The 15,311-nt window shown below is 49.3% G+C and overlaps 2 protein-coding genes across 4 annotated transcripts in view; both read left to right on the top strand.

The window, feature by feature from the left end:
* LOC149343214 (calcitonin gene-related peptide type 1 receptor-like) overlaps positions 1-14,717 on the top strand; it is a 310,843-nt gene extending 296,126 nt beyond the window's left edge. The window contains exons 17-20 of one of the 3 annotated variants that reach the window (XM_089545758.1): positions 2,310-2,997; positions 3,357-3,610; positions 11,750-12,039; positions 14,447-14,717. In XM_089545758.1, coding sequence (XP_089401884.1) covers positions 2,310-2,522 — 213 coding nt within the window. In that variant the 3' untranslated portion in view covers positions 2,523-2,997; positions 3,357-3,610; positions 11,750-12,039; positions 14,447-14,717. Of the gene's footprint in view, positions 1-2,309; positions 2,998-3,356; positions 3,611-11,749; positions 12,040-14,446 lie in introns of those variants that run through there. The other 2 variants (XM_089545761.1, XM_089545759.1) reach the window with 2 other exon arrangements.
* Positions 3,752-11,990, top strand: LOC149343215 (uncharacterized). Its single transcript, XM_089546908.1, has 4 exons — positions 3,752-3,800; positions 5,257-6,572; positions 11,750-11,855; positions 11,914-11,990. The coding sequence occupies exons 1-4, from the start codon at positions 3,752-3,754 to the stop codon at positions 11,988-11,990; spliced, it is 1,548 nt and encodes a 515-aa protein (XP_089403034.1).
* Positions 14,718-15,311: the final 594 nt, after the last annotated feature.

Raw genomic sequence — 15,311 nt, 5'->3', positions numbered from 1 at the left:
TACCATGCACCACCTCGCCCAACAAGCCACGCTTCTTCAATGTCTCTGTAAGCTTCAAAGATTCCGTGTGGACTGTAAGCAACTTCCTCTGAGGGTGGTATTTTCGTGGTGTGTAAAACTGAGCATTGTTTCACGAACGCGTTGAAGATACTGCACAACCACGAGACACCAACTTGGGGCACCTACCTCCCCAAACCTATAATTTAGTTCTCTCTGTTCTCACTTGCATTCGTAAACTGCAGCAGGGGCTGTGGGAGCGAATCGTGGGGTCCGCTAATGAGTGTTTCGACAAAAGAATTTATTGTCCTCTCGACTGGGAACTCGTCTCAATAGCAACAGTCGGCAAATTGTCATGTCGAAGCTTCGGTGAAAAAAATGGAGCTTTTCATCCGTCCTGATTTCATGTTCGTTCTGTCACCAATTCCATCGTCCCTGCTTGTCATCTACATATTGTGACGCTCGTACCGCGTGATAATCGCTGCCTCACCCGTAGTGCGGTGCTCTCCACTCTTCGTCACTTCGCTACTCCAGTGCGGGTGGGGCATAAAATGTCAAATGGCATGTCCATCACGAAGCGTCCCGATTTAATTGGCGTCTTTTTGAGCCCCCCGGAGGCGCTCGGTTTTCGAATGGCACGAGGGATGGGCGAAATTAGTTGAGAGACAGCAGCGAGGGTAATCGCATTTTCGAAATTGTAAAAACATATTACTATTACTAACGGCTGACTACAAATCTCTGATTTCCAGCGGCTGCCTATAGGTGATGGTAGTCAATAACTTAACTAGTAAAATTTAGTTAGTCACTTTTCTAGTTACATGATACGCCTATTTTTTGACGTCAGCCAATGCTGGCATTACTATGCCACAAAAAGCTTTCGGTTACCTCAAGAACGGTATTATAGAAAATCACTAGCGGGCTTCCCTGAAACTCCTGGCATATTCAACCATTATCCCTGCCGTGAGTTTCTGCACATTTGCAAATGCATGCACAAAGACAAGGAGTCAATGGCTGCTGTTTCTAATATGATTACTGTGCAGTCATGATTTAAAGTTCATTGATGCCTCGGTATGTCTTATACCAGTGGCAATAATGTGGCGCTGTTGAATGACGCTTAATAACCGGTCGATGTTTCTATTGCATTGTGTGTCTGAAAGCTTGCATGATCTCCGCATTTTGGACCCTAATGCCATATCTTTCCTTAATTCACGGTTTGCATGAACCTGTTGCCAGCACTACATGCACATGTTTTACAAGCATGCATGCATGCATTGGTTATTTCTCACCGCTATTTTGTACGGCTGTTTTGTAGTTCTCAAGTGCTGAAAATCTACAATAATAAAACATTTCTGCCTTCAAGTGCCTCTTGTAAAACATTGCAATATTTCTCAGTGATTTCGCAGGTTCAAGAGTCATCTCTTGAAGTGATAATAAACTTTCTGCACGGAGAATCTGCCCGTCAGGGTGCCAAACAAAAGGAAAGAAATATATGCACCTACTGAGCATCAGTGCCAAAAACTACACATGATGAATGGGCACGAGTGTGATCTACACACACAATGAAGCGGCACAATGACAATACAGCACAGCGAAAATAGAGCATAGCAAAAAAGTAGCATGTGACAGAGCAGCATATCAAAACCACAACACTCACAAAACAGCATGACCATACAACAGCAGAGTGGTAGTGCAGCACCGCAAAAACGAAACATAGCGTGGAAACGCACAGCGTAAAAACAAAACAGCGTGAGGTTAGAGCACAAATGTATAGTTTATTATCTGGTGGGGCGAAAGAAATGAGCAAGGACCACCAGCGCGATAAGGCCATACAACGACGTGACTGACTAGTCCAACCACAACTTCACTATAGGCGTTCATTTACTACATGAAAGTACGTCAACATGACACAGTGTTGAATTTAGCATTCTAAAAGAAAGGAGTATAATCGCTACTGAGGAACGTTGGGCGTCAATGAAACAACAACGGTCTTATCGCCAGCTGCTGACTGAAAGCGCTTTCGGAATGTCCTGTCGATAGCCTTTGTGCATGTTCTGCATGTGTCTTTATGCATGGGAGCGATGTGATTATGTGCATTGAATTGAGTTCTCCTCATCATAGTTAGCGCACTCGCCTATATTGTCTAGGCTCTGAAACTCCAGTTTCGGGTTAGTTCTTTTCGCTTTCGACCGACAGAGCTCTCTAACGTTCCGTAAATATGCATTTCACGCCAAGGAGCCGAACGTCTTAAGAGTAAACCCAGAGCACAAATACTTGCAATTGCTGCCCGTCGTTTATCCTCTCCACTTCCGCAGGTACTGTACCTGCTTCGGCGTTCGTACGGCCGCTACCGCCTGCAGCGGGGCTTCTCGAGCCGGAGGAGCCAAAGCATGGCCATGACCCGCATGTCCGTGTCCACGCACGTATCGTCAGTGGGCGATTCCCTCAATCCCAATAACGGCTCCGTCAAGAAGTACGCCTGTGCCCGCAACGGTGACACCATTCTGGAAGACGAGGTCTGGAACTGACGCCGTCCCCGCGCAGGAGCCCGCGGGGAGCGCCCGAGATGGTCTCAGCGATCCGTGTCGCCCGTTTATTCCTTCGTTAGTATTGGAGCGAGGGAACACAGGCTCTCGCAGGACCATCGCCTGAAGACAAGTGCGGCGCGCCTGCTTGGTTCGGGGTTGCCTGTGCGAAACCAGCTGTGAAGAGTACGCTTCGCTCAGAGACGTGTGTGAGGCGACTCGCTTCGAACTACATCTAACTCATGATTGTGACGCCCTTCAACGGAGCCGGGCGCCCACCGATGCGTCCCTCGCTTCCGGACATTTACAGTGTGCGTCGAAGAATAGCCTGCGCTTCCTCAGGGACACGTGTGCAAACAGACAAACTGCAAACTGCTCCTCTCTATTGTCATGTGATGTTCGTTACAGTGTTCGTCTCCTGAGAGAACATCGTACTTACTGTTACTTCGTGGGAACATCAAGAGAGATTCAGGAGAAGGTATATTTGTTTCTTGTCAAGTATTGTAACATAGCAAGGCTGGATGGAGTACGTGTTCTGCTTCGGCAAGGTTAACCACAGGAATTAGCACGGACATACAATTCTGAAAGACGACTACACATTTTATAACTTTTTTGCAAAGATGCTGATAAATTGTTCAGTCAAAATGACGTGAAGCTGCCTTACCGTTCGGAGTTCGTTTGGAGGAGGCCTTTCTCCGAACCCTTCTCTTAAGCACGCGCACTGCAAACATAAGTAGTAAAAAAGCGAGAGTAATGTAGTGGCTCAATGAAAGTGCTTCTTACCACATTTCGAGAAGCCTTGTCTAAACTTCGTGCTTTTTGTTTTATATTTTGCAGGTCTCATTGTGGTCTGATCCCCTAAGAAGGAAACAATCACCGAAGTGATAAAGGGCACGATACTGGAGCTGCCACGCTTTGGTAAAAGACAAATGCCGTGGCACTGGGCCGTCGTAGAGTCTGAGGAAAACGGCGATCTCCCAAGCCTTCCAGGTTGCCGAACGCTGAGCGGGCTCACCGGGCTCTCTTCGTACGGTCAGCGCCGCCAATGTTAAGGAGATAAATATAGTCAACAAGAAACTCTCCGTTCTTGGGTAAGTGCCCGTGGAGTGCTTACGCATTCTAGACAGGAACACAGAATGCTCATTACGTAGCTGTCACAATGAATTTAAATAAGTATCTCCTTCGATGCTAACGGATCTTCAGTAAGCTGTCGCCATGTGATCGCGTTGGGTATGGGGAACACCCAAGTAGCTCACAATGTTGTGTACCAGTGCGTCCCACGTGGGCTGTTGGGCGGGGTAGGTCACATAATATATTGAAATGAAATTTAAGCGCACACGAAAAACGCACACAAGAGGAGGATACACACAGGACAGGCCTGTCCTGTGTGTATCCTCCTCTTGTGTGCGTTTTTCGTGTGCGCTTAAATTTCATTTCAATATAAGCTATGCACCACCTAGCCCAAACAGAAGTTTTGTTAGGTCATATAAATCTCTGAATGAGAAAGTATGAGTAAGCCCGAGTGTAGGCTAAGCGCAGGAAAAACTTTGCAAGCCAAAATAGGGCCACCGTGGCAACGCCGTTTAGGGTTGAACAAGACGGCAGGTCTGCATACTACTCTTGGGGAGTTATCTCATAGGCTGACATTAAGGAATAACACGATATGCCCAGCAGTTGGTTGCGGTCAATATATATCAGCAGCGCAAACACAATCACGGAAAAGATTGACATAAGACAGAGCGCTCAACTTGCAACTTGATTTGAAGAAACTTAAACCCGCACTTACACTCCAGGTCAAACGCCCACCAGGGCCAATAACCAAAGTAACGTGACAGTTAGAACGCCTGAACGGACTGAGAATCACACAAGAACAATTTTCTCGCCTACTGCCGAGGGTGTGCCAGCGAAAATAAAAACATCCCTCGTTTTAAGAAACCAACCGTCCTGAAGCAACATAAAAATCTATTGACCCGCGAAATTGTTGAAGCCGCCTACATCTCAGGGCTTAGGGAGGTTGCGTAAGCATGCCGTCTATGTCACTATATGAAAAAGAAATCACTTTTCTCTCTGGTTTTATCTGTTTTCACCTGGATTTTAGAGGCACACTTCACATGTTTCTCTTTTTCCGTCCCACGCGTGTTAATTGTTGGCGCTAATTCGTCATGTCACTAATTTGTTTTTTACCGTTTTCTGGCCTTCTCATGTTTTTAGCAAAATCTCGTCCTCAGCTTTCTTTTTCCATCTTTTTCGTTTGTCATTCGCGCGCCCTCAACCCCGTTTGTCCATTCTTTTTTTTCCACATGTCATTTCTGCTTTATTTCAGTGAAGTGATTGCCTAGTGTGGTTTTAGCATTGATGCTCCTCTTGTTATCTTTCGTTGTCCATGAAAACGTGTGATTCCCAGTTCGCTCGCGCACTCTGACTGCCACGTTACCCTCATTATTCCCCCTTGTGGGAGTTTGACCTTAGTTGTATATAAGTGCGGGTTTCAGTTTCTTGAAGTAAAGTTGGAAGTTCAGCGCTCTGTCCTCTCTGCATCTTTTTCCTGATTGTGTTCGCGCTGCTGATACATTTTACATTGAGGGCATATATTGACACGAGGATTGGAGCTTAGAAGAAGAAAGAGATCGCAGCCGCTAAAGTAGACGACGCTGAAGTGTAGCTCCGTTTCTCTGGTGCCCTCGTTCAGCCGCTGCAGTTCCTTTTCAGTGTAACAACTGTTACACATCTGGTGGAGGTGCTGGGTACGCTTCCCGACCTGCGTACGCCTACGAGATAAAGACGGAACTCACACCGGTCCATCAGTGTCCAAGCCGCCGCCTCCGCGGTGAGTCACCTGAGTTCGGGCCTCTTGCCAACCCGACGAGGAAGACGCAGCCTCAACCGACGTCGCCGGAAATGGCCACAGACAGTAGTTCCCCGGCGCCCATCCTCTACCACACGCCGCGAACACCGCCATCTTTTCACGGTGACGTGTACGAAGATGCGGAAGACTGGCTGGCCACCTTCGAGCGGGTCGCCCGCTACAACGGTTGGAGCGACGACCGTAAGCTCCATAATGTGTATTTTGCGCTGGAGGACTCCGCTAGGACATGGTATGAGAACCACGGGAGCAGCCTGTCCACCTGGGAGACATTTCGCCAAAATCTCATAGCTACATTCCCCAACGCAGACCGCCGGGAGAAAGCTGAAGCTGCGCTTCGCTCCCGTAACCAGCGGACTAATGAAAGCGTCCGCATGTATGTAGAGGACATGACGCGCCTCTTCAAGCGTGCTGACCCATCCATGGCGGAGGAGACGAAGCTTCGCCACCTCATGCGCGGGGTCAAGCAGGAGCTTTTCCCCGGTCTTGTGCGCAGTCCACCGCGTACTGTTGCCGAATTCCTCACGGAAGCGGCTACCATGGAGACGACGCTCCTGCAACGAGCCCGGCAATACAATCGGGATGTAAGCACGCTTGGGCCCGCTGTTTCTTCGATGCCGCTAGGGAGTGATGCGGCCGTTTTACGGGACCTAATCAGGTCGATCGTCAGGGAGGAATTACAAGCCCTCCAGCTGCCTCCCAGCGCGCCGTCTGTTACATCGCTGTCTGAAGTCGTCAGGGACGAGGTGCGCCTAGCAGCACAGCAGCAACTGCCTGAGATCCCAAGACAGACTGAGGTCAGACCAACCTATGCATCTGTCCTCTGCCGGGCCCCAACGCCAGGCTACGACGTGAATACCGCGACTCACGCCGCGCAGCAGTCTGGTCTTTCCCGTGTGCCTGCTCGACCAGCTTATCAGCGGCCACGGAAGTGTGATGTGTGGCGTGCACCGGACCGGCGGCCCCTTTGCTACCACTGTGGTGAGGCGGGACATCTTTACAGGGCCTGCCCGTACCGCCGAGTGGGTCTGCGTGGTTTCGCGCCCGACGACCCTTGCCCCCGGAATGGCGAACGACCATTCGAAATTGAAGCTCATCTGTCGGCCCGTCAGAGGCCTGGGACATACGGTCGCTACGATTTTAAGTCGTCATCTCCGCTGCGTTACCGTTACCCAAGCCCTCGCCGAGACGCCGGCTACCCTGAGCGGCGTTCTCCCAGTCCACGTCGGGAAAACTAATTCCAGCGGTCTCCGGAAGCAAGGCCGCTGCGTTCGGGAAAACTGAAGATCCTCCGCCGCCGATATACCGATACGCTGATTCCTCACCGGGGCAGAGTAGCGACAGCATCCGACCCGCTACTTCTGATTTGTGTGTGACGATTGACGGAACTGACACCATCGCTTTACTTGATACTGGGGCTGACTATTCAGTGATGAGCCACACCCTCGCCCAGGAATTGAGCAAAGTTATGACGCCATGGTTAGGCCCTAGCATTCGCACGGCTGGAGGTCACCTCATTAGCCCGGCCGGAAGGTGCACAGCCCGAGTCGGCATCCGCGGTTTCGTCTACGTGGGTGAATTCGTCGTCTTGAGCGAGTGTTCGAGGGATTTGATCCTGGGCCTCGACTTTCTACAGGCAAACAGTGCTGCGATCGATCTACACGAGGCGCGAGTCACATTTTCGACGAAGCAAGCCGTGGCGCACAGTGACACTGAAGGCCCAGGAGTCAACGCTCTGCGTATAGTCGAAGACGACGTAATGCTGCCACCAAGGTCCAATGTGCTGGTGTTAGTGAGGAACGACTCGTTTAACGACTACGAAGGTATTGCGGAGAGTCACCCTTCCCTGTTGCTCGAGAAGGGTGTGGCTATCGCGCGCGGTCTTGTTGAACTGAATGACGGCTGTGCAACAGTTTTTCTGACGAATTTCACGAACGAAATTCAGCACCTCACCAAGGGAACGGTCGTCGCCTTCCTCGACGACGTGGATAGGTTGCCGAATCTGTGCCCCGTACAGGTGAATCTTCACGACGATGCCGCACCAAGTAACGCCCTTCAGAAGGTTAAAATCAACCCGGAGTTGTCACCTCATCAGAAGAACCTTCTGTCGTCGCTGCTACTTGATTTTAAAGATTGCTTCGCGGCGAGCTCCAAGGTCGGACGTACGCCGGTAGCCACGCATCGCATTGTCACTGATTCGGCCACGCCACCAGTTTGTCAGCGTCCATACCGCGTTTCGCCTAAATAGCGTGAAGCTATTAGAACGCAAGTCGATGAAATGCTTGCAGACGACGTTATACAGCCGTCAACAAGTCCGTGGGCGTCGCCGGTGGTCCTGGTGAAAAAGAAAGACAACACGTTGCGATTCTGTGTTGATTACAGGAAACTGAACAATGTTACCAAAAAGGACGTATACCCACTCCCGAGGATGGATGATGCCCTTGACCGACTCCGGGACGCCAGGTTCTTCTCTTCCTTAGATCTGAAAAGCGGATATTGGCAGATCGAGGTGGACGAGCGAGACCGCGAGAAAACGGCTTTCGTGACACCCGACGGTCTGTACGAATTTAAGGTGCTCCCGTTTGGACTTTGCTCCGCTCCGGCCACATTTCAACGCATGATGGACACTGTTTTAGCTGGTTTGAAGTGGCAGTCGTGCCTTGTGTACCTGGACGACGTGGTCATCTTTTCGTCTAGCTTCGAACAACACTTGCAGCGATTGCGCATTGTCCTTCAAGCTCTCCAGTCTGCACAACTAACGATCAAGCCAGAGAAATGCCATTTCGCCTTCGAGGAGCTCCGTTTCTTAGGACATGTTGTCAGCGCACAAGGTGTACTTCCAGACCCCGACAAGACTTCCGCCGTCTCCAGTTTCCCATGCCCAACCGACAAGAAGGCCCTCCGACGTTTTTTGGGCCTCTGCTCGTATTACCGCCGCTTTGTTAAAGATTTTTCTCGTCTAGCTGAGCCATTGACTGCCTTGACTCGAGATGAGACACCCTTCGTATGGGGAAGTGCCCAAGACGCAGCCTTCGAGGAACTCCGCTGCCGCCTTCAAAATCCACCCATACTAGCTCATTTTGACGAGAATGCAGAGACTGATGTCCACACTGACGCCAGCAATGTCGGCCTCGGAGCGATCCTCGTACAGTGGCAGGACGGCGCAAAGCGAGTAATCGCCTACGCGAGCCGCACCCTTTCTCGATCGGAACGGAACTATTCGACGACCGAAAAAGAGTGCCTTGCCGTCATCTGGGCTCTGAGTAAGTTTCGACCTTACATCTACGGCCGACCGTTTCGTGTTGTCAGCGATCATCACTCGCTATGCTGGCTAGCCAGCATTCAAGACCCTTCTGGCCGGTTGGCCAGATGGAGCCTCCGTTTACAGGAGTACGACGTTACGGTTGTCTATAAATCAGGTCGGCAGCACCAAGACGCGGACTGTTTATCACGAGCGCCCGTGGAACCGGCTACGCAAGACGTCACCGAAGATTGCCCTATTCTTTGTGCCATTAGCATCTCCCGTATGGCGCAGCTTCAACGAGCAGATTCTGAGTTGGCGCCATTAGTTAAGTATCTGGAGGGTTTGAATTCTCATGTACCTCGTGTGTTTCGCCGTGGACTACAGTCCTTCATTCTGCGGCGTGGAGTCCTCTACAAGCGCAACTTTGACAGCAACAAGGAGACGTTTCTGCTTGTTGTCCCATCCCAGTTACGCTCCGAAATCATAAGCGCTTGTCATGATGAACCATCCGCCGGCCACTTGGGGGTTAGTCGCACACTGGCAAAGACTCGGCTTAAGTATTACTGGCCCAATTTACTACCATCCGTGCGTAGATACGTAACAACATGCCGGGATTGCCAACGGCGCAAATCTCCTCCTCTGAAGCCAGCCGGCTTTCTGCAGCCCATAGCACCACCAAAGACACCTTTTAAGCAAATTGGCATAGACCTCCTCGGCCCTTTTCCGGAGTCGACCAGAGGAAAACGATGGATTGCGGTCGCGACAGATTATTTGACCCGATACGCTGAGACCACGTCACTTGCAAACGGTACTGCTGCTGAGGTCGCCGACTTCTTCGTCCACAACATCGTCCTGCGTCATGGCGCTCCTGCAGCTATCATAACTGACCGTGGAGCTGCATTTATGGCCCGCTTCACTCAGGCTGTACTCAAGCTCACGCACACCAGCCAGAGACGTACAACAGCCTACCACCCGCAGACAAATGGCTTGGTGGAACGCCTCAACAGGACCTTGACCGACATGCTTTCCATGTATATTGATATCGAGCACAAGACATGGGACGAAATTCTCCCATACGCAACATTTGCGTATAATACCGCGCAGCAAGAGACGACGCAGTTCACTCCGTTCGAATTAGTCTTCGGTCGACAGGTTACCACCTCCCTGGATGCTATGCTACCCGTGGACCCCCCTGACAGTGAGAGTGAACTTGATGTCGACGTCGCCACCTATGTTCAGCGCGCGGAAGAGGCGCGGCAACTGGCCAGACACCGCATTCACCGTCAGCAGCAGATCGATGCTGACCGCTACAACCTTGGTCGCCGCTACGTTACCTACAACCCAGGCGACTATGTGTGGGTTTGGACGCCCGTTCGTCGCCGCGGGCTGTCCGAAAAGTTACTGCGCCGCTACTTCGGCCCTTACCTTGTTGTGCGCCGCCTCAGCGACGTAACGTACGAAGTTACACCAGCCTCGCCAGCTCGTTCATCGCACAACGGCAAGCGCAGCGACGTTGTGCATGTGGTGCGAATGAAGCCGTACTACGAGCGACCCCCCGAGTGACTTTCCGGCTGCATGCAGTCATATTCCGTGATGTCAGGCTCGTGGTGTAACTCTTGAACACTTTCTCCCTGCTATTCGGTCTGACGGTAACACCGCATCGGGGCGATGCTCCTGAAGAGGGGGCAGTGACACGAGGATTGGAACTTAGAAGAAGAAAGAGATCGCAGCCGCTAGAAGTAGACGACGCTGAAGTGTAGCTCCGTTTCTCTGGTGCCCTCGTTCAGCCGCTGCAGTTCCTTTTCAGTGTAACAACTGTTACAATATATAATAGTGAAAAACTTGTCAAATGCGTTAGAAATCCGAATGTTTCGGGGTTACAGTACCAGTAGCACTGAAAATAACCAGTGCTCACATAGGAATAATCCACAGCACCCAATTAAAGTGCACCAGTTTTCACGTCGACTGCCTACATATCTCCAGCAAAGGGCCTATTAGGCAGCCGGTTTAGGCTTCTCAAAGGGCCTGTTTACGAATCCATGTCACCAGCCCCTGCGGGATGCCATTATTGGCCCGATTGTCGATCTACTTCGGGCGGACGTGCGACCAAGTAGTAAACAACGCGTGGGCCTCAGCCTAACCCGCTAGTGAACAAGGGGAGTCCGATATTGTCCCGACATAGAGTCATTAGTGGAACGTATGTAGGCTGCTGACAGAAAAACTGGGTTTCGATTTCTTACTGAAAGTCATGCCGGTTTCCGTCATTTTCCGGACGTCGAACGCACTTAGAAAGCTTCAAGTGGGCGGCCAGACTGCAGCGGCCTGACTTTGGCGATATTAGTAGATCAGGCTTGGGCTGGTTACATTGGCCCGACGTTCAGCCAATTAGGAGAGCATAGACTGGCCGCGCACCTCAGACCATATCAGGAAACCTCTGTGGGCTGCCTACATTTGCCTAGTATAAGGATGAGGAGTCGATTGTGTTCCTTTTTGCATGCTATTCGTGCTAGGTTGGAAAAAGAAGGCGCAACGACAAAGTTGACTCAACAGAATCAATAGGTTTATATAGAGAAGCTTACGAAGACGATTAAGGGCGCAGGAGGAGCGATAGTTCATGAAGTTTACAAAATGCTTGATATGTAATGATAGAATCATAAAGAATAAGAACAGAGACTATCAATGCATTCGGCATCTCACAGCAATAAATGCATTCCTGTATCTGTAGCGCGGATATGGCTGCATGTTTATCATTTAATTTAATTAAACCTACCTCAGCCCTAACCTACTGTAGCCCTGATGTAATCGTACTGCAACCTTTTTGCAATCCTACTTCAAATGCAGTAACGAAGAGATTTAAAAAGAAAGTTATGCCGCTTGTAAATATGAACGAACACGAAAAGACGGGAGTGTTAAGCAGTCATTTAAAGGGGCTAACAAGGCATAGTAAGCGATAATTACAGAAAAGGGCTATAGCTTCCTTTCTTCGCTCCGGCAACCTGCGATGTTATTTGAAGATGTATTGTAATCAGGAGTTTTTTCCTAAAGGAAGAAAACTTGAACCGTTTTTGAAAGCTCACCTCAAAGCTTTCTTAGGATGCTGGTGAACGTTACCTTCATTTGCAGGCCAACTTCTTCATTGCAACCGAGCGGCCACGCAGTCATTCTGATGCGGAAAATGGTGACAATCTGAAAGAGGACCCACTGGACAGCATCAAGAAGGATGAAGCCGGTGCCTCTCGACCACAATTCAATCAGCATGGTGCTCTTTAGTGCTGTGGCCGGTGCAGTGTTCGACCTTTTCCTTCCGGCCGGCTTTGTGGTGGCTAGCATTGTCCAGTCGCCGGTGTCTCCGAACACAAAGTGAAGTGATACAGCATCTGATAAGTGCTAGTTGTGCTGCACAACAATGCGAGGTGAGCGGCATCACGCTTTTATTCTGAAATTGAAATTCATCATACGACGTATCGAGCTTTTTAAATATTAAGATTTCAAGACCAGAACTTCAACAGTTTGGTAAGGACATTCGGCATCCTTTGGAGCCCCTAATTGACGCCGATATTGGTCGTGGCAGAGGGCACTACTTTCAAAGCGGTAGCGTTAAGGAGCTCGTGTTGTGGAAAATCAGGCGTCGTCGTCGGCGTTGGTGTCGACGTCGGTGTCGGTGTCGGTGTCGGTGTCGACGTCGGTGTCAGTGTCGACGTCGGTGTCAGTGTCGACGTCGGTGTCAGTGTCGACGTCGGTGTCAGTGTCGACGTCGGTGTCAGTGTCGACGTCGGTGTCGGTTTCGCTGACCGTGGGCAAAAATTTCTCGAAGAACCCAAAGAGAAGCAACTTAGGGGGCAGGTCACGTAACCTTGTGGCGTCATCACAGCCTGCTCACCAGACTGCGAGCAAACTGACCACAGTGGCAGGTGAAAGTTAAACTAATGATTGGACGCGGAAAGATGCTCAGGAAGAGCAACTTCTTTCGCACAAGCCCTACCTGTGGTGGAACCATCCATCGCAGGACACTGGCGCATCGTTTAACCGTCGCACCACTGCGCCAGGAGTGATATTAGGACTCCCAGGAATCTACCAATGTTAAGTAGAGAATGACCAGTTCGTCATATGTGGGCATTAGCCCACTAACGATAGCGCGTCATACCCTTGATGCTGAGCTTAAGCGTTTCCTCTAATCTTTTCGCGTATGCCCATGCTTTTCTAATTTTGGTATTCTTAGGGTTATGCATGTCAAATAAGTTTAATGCTAACAAAGTCAGCAGCAGGACTGCTCGGTACAAGATCGACAAGTGAAAACTTCGCTTACACGGGGCAGAGCACATGAAGGGACACTACTTGGCGCAGTGACCCGCTTCTGCTCCGTCGTGAGTAAGCCATGTTTTCACCTGCAGGTAATTTGGTTATGTATGAGCTTGTGGGAAAATTCTTTGTCTATGCCCTGCAATAACTATCTCTTGTAACTTTTTTTTTTAAGGCTTGCTGTTTAAACTCTGCTTGTTGCACAGTGTCGTCACAGCGATCGGCGAAAACGGAGCATACAACAGGACTACGCTGTCAGGTGCATTGTGTTCGCTTTATCTCAGGAACTATCTCTCCAATCTCCTGATTAGAGATATGGTTACAAATAAAGAAAAAGAAATGCGTGGTAACCTTCTTATTTCCCGTGCCTTTCCTATCCTCACAGCCTCGAATACACCCCACATTTATCAAATTCGGTAATGGGACCGGCCTTAAGCCTATAAACAGCTTAAAATTATAGTGCCAAATCCCTCGTTACTCTCCTCATTTCTATCTCCCCGGGGATCTTTTTGTTTTCTTGCGTTTTTCAGCCTTGCAGCAAAGCCAACGGTAGTGCGTCCAGGCGCATGCCAATCAAATCTTTGTTAGACGGGCACATGACACTTTGGCTGTAGTAACAAAAGCAAATAGGGGCTTTGAAGGCATGTCGGAGGCGGGAAAAGAGTCAGTCAGCTCGAGCGACAGTCGCTACTCACCTCGAAGAGTAGCGCCGATCACGCAGACTTCGAAGTTGTCTGGCTTATTCTGTGCACGGTGTATCACCTTTCGACAAGGTGTTTTTGTTTTCTGCCCCGCAGACCAATAAAAATCTTAAGGGTCTAACTTATAACACTTCTGGCACCCGAGAGCACACCAACACACCATTCCGGAACCTACTCTATCGGCGGCAATCACCATGTGCCCAAAAGGGTTGACATAACTGCGAGCAACTTAGATTTGGACTAGGCACGCGATGTGACGGTAATGTGACAAGATAGGCACGCTCCTTCTTCGACAAAAAATTACAAAGCACGTCCTAACGTGTGATCCGTATCTGGGTTTGCCCTGTGAAGCGGTGAGGAGGCGTTTTTTTTTTAAGTTATTAAGACGCCCCGTTTCCCATGGTGATCTTTTGACACCTAAGGATCTGATCATGCGCAGTAATTACGTCATTACGCTCTGAAAATCAGACAGCAGCGTGACAAATTATTTACGAGCAATTATTGATCGTCAGGCTTGTTTTCCGTTATTGCAAGCAGTGCGCGATTCCCGCGCAGTGTAGCATTCTACTCGCTTCCGTGAACGCGACTACACGGGCTCGGAAGTCTCTAAAATTGCCCCGTTGCTGACACCGCTGTACTTTCATATGGTTTAATAACGGGCGCATGTTTACATTCTTCAGTTAACTGTAATAGTAAATCTAGCCGAAGAGGATGGAAAGCCACTCCTCGAAGATGTCTACTAGTATTAACTGTGGCTTGCTTTTTATATGCAAAAGTCCACAATGATTTTACTCCGCTTCCTCCTCTTTTTTTATTGCAGGATCAGCTACTGCCTTCGCCGACTGCTGAAGTGACGCAGCAGCTTGTTATGAATACTGCAAGAAGGAAAACAATGGAAAGAAGCAGACACTTGCTAATAATATGAACGGGCCCATATTTTTTGTGTGCAAGTACTTACGCATACGCGCTGCTAAGCTTTACATAAATGGCCTGTACACGAGCTAACCAGCGGTGGTTTCATGCGTTATTTATTGTTGCTCATCAACTCGTTGATACATCTTCAACGCAGCATTAAACATCATACTCTTCAATCTGCCTTTGTGTACTTATCTTTAAGATCAATTGTGATTAATTTCCTCTCGTGCATTAACCACGTTGGCTCCCCGTGCTTGCTTTTTTTTTTTTCAGAGATTAAGAAAGCGCCTGTGCTGTTGTGTTTTTCATATAGAAGAAAACAAACCCGACTCTCAAGGAACAAAGTGGTATTGCGATAATCTGTAGGCCCTAAATTTTTTAGTGCGAATCGTGACCAGAAAAAACAGGGATTTCGTCTTACGTGTCTCCATCTGCAAGATGGCTTCTTGAGAACAAGTAACCCAGCTTCGCCGATTTATTTTAAGGGGCTCTACCCACTGACCTCTCACACTTGTACGTTAAATCCAGAAGTAATTACTTTTGTTATATTTATGGACATGTCTTTTGAATGCTATTTGCTGCAATTTCTGAGAGAGTTTCATCATTTTTTCATAATTTTATACCTAACTACTTCAGCACTTCAGCATATTGAAGCCAGGCCTTAACAAAGATAGGGTTAATTTGCATGCTATAAACGTTCTGAAGCTAAGTGATAGAGAGGTGTAACTGGCTGACAATATCAGGAAGACATTAAGAGGAGAAGGCATGTT

Source organism: Amblyomma mixtum, chromosome 5 (assembly GCF_055824585.1).
Source record: "Amblyomma mixtum isolate Tamu chromosome 5, ASM5582458v1, whole genome shotgun sequence".
NCBI classification, from domain to species: Eukaryota; Metazoa; Arthropoda; class Arachnida; order Ixodida; family Ixodidae; genus Amblyomma; species Amblyomma mixtum.
Note: the sequence above shows the minus strand (reverse complement) of the source record. Positions and strands in the feature narration are given on the sequence as shown.